This window comes from Echinops telfairi, unplaced genomic scaffold (assembly GCF_000313985.2).
Source record: "Echinops telfairi isolate 266 unplaced genomic scaffold, ASM31398v2 ScPeMD7_8;HRSCAF=38, whole genome shotgun sequence".
NCBI classification, from domain to species: domain Eukaryota; kingdom Metazoa; phylum Chordata; class Mammalia; order Afrosoricida; family Tenrecidae; genus Echinops; species Echinops telfairi.
Genome location: NW_022103905.1, coordinates 10,521,944 through 10,528,325, shown reverse-complemented (window position 1 = coordinate 10,528,325; position 6,382 = coordinate 10,521,944). Strand labels below are relative to the sequence as shown.

At 53.3% G+C, this 6,382-nt stretch overlaps 1 protein-coding gene across 1 annotated transcript in view; it reads left to right on the top strand.

Moving 5' to 3' along the window:
• Positions 1-6,382, top strand: part of MYO5C (myosin VC) — a 103,203-nt gene that overhangs the window by 59,100 nt on the left and 37,721 nt on the right. Inside the window, exons 23-25 of the mRNA XM_045286468.1 lie at positions 1,543-1,708; positions 2,047-2,193; positions 5,206-5,380. Of these exons, the coding sequence (XP_045142403.1) occupies positions 1,543-1,708; positions 2,047-2,193; positions 5,206-5,380 (488 nt within the window). The remainder of the gene's footprint in view (positions 1-1,542; positions 1,709-2,046; positions 2,194-5,205; positions 5,381-6,382) is intronic.

The following is a 6,382-nucleotide window of genomic DNA, read 5'->3' as shown; positions in this document are numbered from 1 at the left end:
TACCGGCTCTGCCCAGTGCGGCCGCGAGTGTGTGTGCCGTCTCCCTGGAGCAGACATAGGCCTGCTTGTTCCCTCGTGTTTCTGGGCTCAGATAATGACTTCTGTCTCTGGGGCAGGACACACAAGCGTTCTCTTCCACCCCAAACGCATGTCTCCTTTCTGTTTGGAATCGCCAAGGCCTGGTAACTCTACTTTCCCTGCCTGGCGCATCTGCCCCATTCATTTCACTGCAGATAAAATGACGGGAACACAGGAGCGTGCCCCGAGGCCCCAGGCCCTTGTTAGACCTTCCTGGCTCCTGCCTCTCATCTCCCTAGGCTGGACCTGACTGAGCCCCTGCTCTGTCCAGGCCTGAGCAGCTCTGTAGCCCGGGAAAGCCCTTTTCTCCAGAGACTCTCGGTCTTTGATGTAGTCAAGGACCTCGGTGGCCTCGATGCCTTCAAGCAAATGGAAGCTCCAAGGGGACAGGGCCCTACCTGTCTCGTCCCCGTTGCCCCTAACCCTCGTACCTCGCACAGCAGCTACCACTCAGTGAGTGTTCTGTAAATGCGTGAAAATTGGTGTCCGTCAATAGTCCTGGCCCCGTTGATCACGGATTTCTCCACGGACCCTCTAGTCTCATAGGACAGGAGACCCGCCCCTGTGGGTTTCCAACACTGGAACTCCTGGCAGGAGTAGGAAGCCCCGTGGCTGGTGGTTTCGGATGGCTGACCTTGTGACTGACAGATCAGTCCACGGCCACTGCGCCCCCAGAGCAGGAGGGCCGCTGCGAGTTGGCAGCCACTCTACGGCCGTGAGTTCCGTTTGGTTTGAACCCGCTAGCCTGGCAGTTCCAGACAACATCCCCCTTTCTGAATGTTGCCGGCACTGCCTGCAGAAATCCCGCCTCCCCGGCTCGGGGTGGTTCCCACAGCAGCTCTGCCCAAGCAGGAAAACCGCTCTTTCCCCTGTGTTCTTGCTATTTCTCTTTGACCCGGGTTCAGTCTGCTTCCTCCGTGGCCTGTGAGATCTGAAAGCAGCAGCTTGCTCTTCGTCCCTGGGCCTCTAGACAAGGACGGGCAACCCTGCCCTGCACAGGGATAGGCAGCGATATTGGGGCTTTGCAGGCCATTCAAGGGGCGTCTGCCGCAACCACTCACTCGGATACGATGTATGTAGCATGCTTGACCCAGTGCCAGTAAACATTGTCTACAGACACAGACGGTGGCTGGGTTTGGCCCACAGGGGCCTAGCGCCCACGGTGGGATTTGTCACCTGAGTGAAGGAATAAATTAGCCAGGCTAAGGCAAATCCAGCCTGTCTCATGGTCACTGCCACGTGAGCCCTGTTGGCGCTTTCTCAGCGTGCACAGGAGAGGGGAAGGAAGGAGGACCGGCCTTGAGAAGGCACTAGGCACTTACAGAATCGATGTGTAGCTATGCAAACCACGCGAATATGTCATCACTTTCAAAGTGCTCCCCATACTTACGGGGCTGGGACAGCCCAGTGGGGGTGGGTGGGGGGTGACACACTCTCTTCTGCGTTCTCTTCTTCGTAACACAGGAAAGCCATCACGGCAGCAGCTTTGAAAGAAGCCTGGGCGGCCATCGTCATCCAGAAGCACTGCCGGGGGTACCTGGTCCGCAATTTGTATCAGCTCATTCGCCTGGCCACCATCACGATCCAGGCCTACGCGCGGGGACTCTTGGCGAGGAGGCAGTATCGCAAGGTACGGCTGAGACCACATGCTTTCTTGGGAGGTGGGATTTCCAAGAGGCCTTGTTTTCTTCTTCGCTGCCCATGGTGAGACGGATTTTCTCCCGAAGAGCTCCCTGGAGCAAGGAGTCCTGGTCTGTGAGTGTCCGCTCTTGCAAGCCTGACACAGAGAGGGTGGGCTTTTCCCTTCAGAAGCTTTGGTGTCCCAGGTCTCTGCGGTCTGATGACAAGGTCGTCACCCTTTACCCTGTTCGGATAGATCGTGTGGAAGTTGCATCTTCCAGCTTTGGAGATGCTGACGAGAGAAGCCGTGGAGACGCGGCTCTCAGGCAGCACAATCGTGTTTTAAAGATGCTGCAGGAACACAAGGCTGTCATCCTTCAGAAATACGCCCGGGCGTGGCTGGCCAGACGCAGATTCCAAAGTATCCGACGGTTCGTGCTGAACATTCAGCTTACTTACAGGGTCCAGCGTTTGCAGAAAAAGCTGGAAGACCAGGTGGGTGTTAATGATACATCTTTTGCATATACTTTTCTCTGACCTCCTTTCTGTGGTTCCAGGCCTGTTCCTTAGCTGTGCTGTTAAGATTTGTGCCCATGTTAGGAAGTTTAAACGGGGTACCCGTTGGACCATAGAAGCACATTATAAATGGTTTCCCGCGTCCAGTTGTGTAGGTTGTTCGCTGCACAAGAGTCCCTGTCCACGAGTGAAAGTAAAGGCTGAAATCCAGCTGGAGGCCTGCTTACCAAGCCACATGTCCTGGTGGGAAGCCTCTTCTAGCAGGCGTTGCCACTGAAGTGTAACAGAAGCTCTCCGTGTGCCGAGCCTTGCTTCCTCGGGGCTGGTCTGTCCAGGGCTGAGGGTGGGAGTGGGTGTTCACTTGCCCAAAGGTGGCCATTGAAGTATATGGTTTAGCTGCAGGTCTGCCTGGCTTTGGAGAGATTCCTAATATAATTCCCACTGCCACAAGGAAACCCATGCACTCTCAGTGGGTGAGGAAGGCTGTTAATAGTCCTGAGGGAACTATTCAGTGTCCAGATCTATAAAACCCACTTTCAGGCCTCTCTGAGATTCTCTAGCATTAACCTTGAACGGAGCTGTATGCTAAGTCATGTTGTTGGGCATTTGTGTTAGTCCAAGTAGACTAGAGAAGCAAATTCATAGACACGCATATGTGTATAAAGCAGAGGTTTATATACAAGAGCAGTTGAATATTGAGAAAACATCCCAGCCCAGTCCAGATCAAGTCCATAAGTCCGATATTAGCCCATATGTCTGATGCCAATCTATAAAGTCCTCTTCAGACTCACGTAACACATGCCATGACACTGAATGCAGGAATATCACAGGCCAGTGGGTGGGGAGTCTTGTGGATCCAGTGGCATTGTAAGCATCTCTGTGCTGGCACAGGTCTCCATGTGTGTATTAGTCTGGGTACTTTGGAGAAACAAATCCACAGCAACTCATGTATAAGAGAGAGTTTTATGTAAAGAAAAGGTGCATCACGAAAACATCCCAACCCAATGCTGCCCAAGCCCACAAGTCCAACATTAACCCATTAACCCAACACCAGTCCACAAAGTCCTCCACCTCACAAAACAGAGGCAATGATGCCGACTGCAGGAGGAAAGCTGAGTCAGTGAACGTGTAAGCATCTCAGCACTGGCAGGGGTCTCCACATGGCTGCTCCAGCACCTAGGGCTGCATCGGGATAGATCCATGCGGCTTCTCCTTGGGGATGTCTTGTAGGAAATCCATCTTGCAAGCTGAAGCAGGGAACTGCTAAGGCAGCTGCACCCGATGCAACCATCACAAAACAAGAGACCCGAGAACTAGAAAGCGAGGCTTCACCACCCATTTATCCCTCCGCCTTTCAACCAGCACCACATGTGATTATCGGCCAGGCTGGCACAATTAACTAACTCAATGTGACTTCTCCAGGTCCGGGGTTCTGGCTGCATCAGGGTAGGTCCATGTGGCTTCTTCTCAGGAATGGCTTGCAGGAAGTGAGTTTTAAGTCTTGTCAGTGGAGAGTCTCCAAGGGAGTGAGCAGAGATAGAGAGAGTCTCTCCTGCCTCCAAGGAGGAAATCCAGGAGTTCTCAGAATTCTCAGGAGAAGACCATGCCCACACCAAGGCTTCATTGGTTATATCTTGATTGACAGGCCAGACTCCACCCCTTCACTTGTAATCCTCTCGAGTTGACACCAGAATATGTGTCATGTACTATGTAACTACCACACTCCTGTATGTGTAAGAAAGAGCTTTATATCAAGAAGTAATTGTATATCAGGAAAACATCTCAGCCCAGTCCAACCAAAATGCATTAAGTCCGATACTGGTCCATAAGTCCCTCTTCACACTCAAACAGCCACATGCAAGGGTCTGCAGACTGCAGGAACCTCACTGGCCAGTGGGTGCAAAGTCTTGTGGATCCAACGGCAGTGGACACATCTCCAGGGCTCCCACAGGTCTCCACATGGAGAGAGGGGGAGGTTCCTAGGACCCTCCTGATGAGAGAGAAGGCCACACCCACAAGGAGGTACCATCAGCCTGTGACCTGATTGACAGGCCAGACTCCACCCATATGTCATGTATCAAGTTGACCCAAAATTATGTAACTACCACAGAGCTACTGTCAAGTGGGTCTTTGACTTGAACACCCCCAAACACAACAGGGTAGATCTCTGTCCGATCGATCCCACGTCCACCTGTGATTGGCTGCAGACTGCATCATCACGATCCCAAGGGTTATCTTGGCTGATACGTTTCAGAGGTATAACCCCAGGCCTTTCTCTCTTGTCTCAGTCTAGAACAGTGGTTCTCAACCTTCCTAATGGCGCGGTTCTCAACCTTCCTCATATCATTTCTCCTGTTGTGGTGACTCCAACCATAAATTATTTTTGTTGCTACTCCATAACTGTCACTTCGCTACTGTGATGAATCAGGTGACCCCTGTGAAAGGGTCATTCGACCCCCAAAGGGGTCGTGACCCCCAGGTTGAGAAGCGCTGGTCTAGAAGTTCTGCTAAAACCTTTTCAGCACCATGACAACCCTCGGGTCTCCTTAACAGGTGTGCAGTGTCTTAGCTGGGACTCAAACCCAGGCCTTCTGCATGGACGGCAGAAGAAAACTCTGTCCTGCACCAGCCTACTCATAGTTGCTATAATTGGGCCCATTGTGGGAGCCACTGTGTCGATTATCTCTCTCCATCTCGTTGGGAGACTGCCGGTTTTTGCTGACCCTCTACGGTACCAAGCCTTGATGAGTGAGTGGTACCAAGCCTTGATGAGTGAGTGCGTGGGCCACGGATGGACTGGGCACTCTTTGCCCTGTTCTATATATTCCTGAGCGCCGTGCTGGGGCCGCCCTGCAGCTCTGACCTTGGATGGGCCCCACAGGGAAAGGGCCCCCAGCTCAAGAACACGTTTACCTGACAAAGAGAAGAGAGCAGACCAGCGTCTCTGTCCTGAGTAACCCTCTAACCCTCTGCCGCCATCTCGTTTTTTAGCACAAAGAGAGCCATGGGTTGGTGGAGAAGCTGACCAGCCTGGCCACTCTCCGGGCCGGCGATGTGGAGAAGATTCAGAAGCTGGAGTCTGAACTGGCGCGAGCAGCCGCTCACTGGCACCATTACGAGGAGACGGGGAAGAGATACAAGGACACCGTGGAAGAGGTCCGGGCTGGTTTGGTGACTATGGGAATTCCATATGACTCTGTCCCGGGGAGGGGTTGGCATAGCAACCTTCTCTTGGGCAGCAGAAGTCTCCAGAGCAAGCTGGACTCTGGTGTTGACTACCGTCAGAGCAAGCTGGACTCTGGTGTTGACTACCGTGGCCTAAGGGAGTCTGCTTTGAGCAGGAGCAAGGTCAGAAGGCCAGTCTGGGAGATGACCAGGAGACCAGTGCTGAACCTGTGAGCTTTTTAGGATAATGCAAGACCTAAGCTGGAGCCCCCGCTGCCTGCCCCCCCACACTCCCAGGAGCACCTCGCTGCCTGCCCCCCCACACTCCCAGGAGCACTTCGCTGCCTGCCCCCCCACACTCCCAGGAGAACTTCGGTCTCCTGTCACTGCTCTGCCATGTCTGTGTTATCTTGCCCTCTTCTGAGACGGTAATCCCCTGTGGGTTTCGAGGCAAGTGGAAGGGCTTGTTTTTCTCCCCTGGAATGGCGGGTGGTTTTGAACTGCTGACCTTGCAGCTAGTAGTCCAGTGCATCACCCACGACACCCCCAGGGCGTAGTGTGGGCTCTTGGAGGAAAGCCCTTGCCTCTCTGAAATTCTGCTTCTCGAGGCTCAGCGTTCCCCGTCATGTCCCCGACCCAGCCTCGGCCTTTTGACACTTGCTAGTCAATCAGTTTCCTTTATAGATCAGACAAGACCTATGGAAGACACACCCTACGTTAATCCTGTCTAATTAACATGACAACGACAGCCCATCCCCAGGTGGGATTATAACCACAGGCTTAGAGGTTGGGGTTTGCAGCACATGTCTTAGGGGGACAAAGTTCAGCACCTTCCCCAGGACGGCAAGTGCAAAGTCAGGGGCCCAGTCTTCACCTCTGCGGGACAGTGGAGAGAACCGGAGCCCAAACCTGGAGTCCGATGGCCCAGGCTCGCACACAGTGGGGCTTCAGAAAGTTCATGGAAAAATGGGGTGAAAAGATTGTGGACTTTTTCTCTGAATTT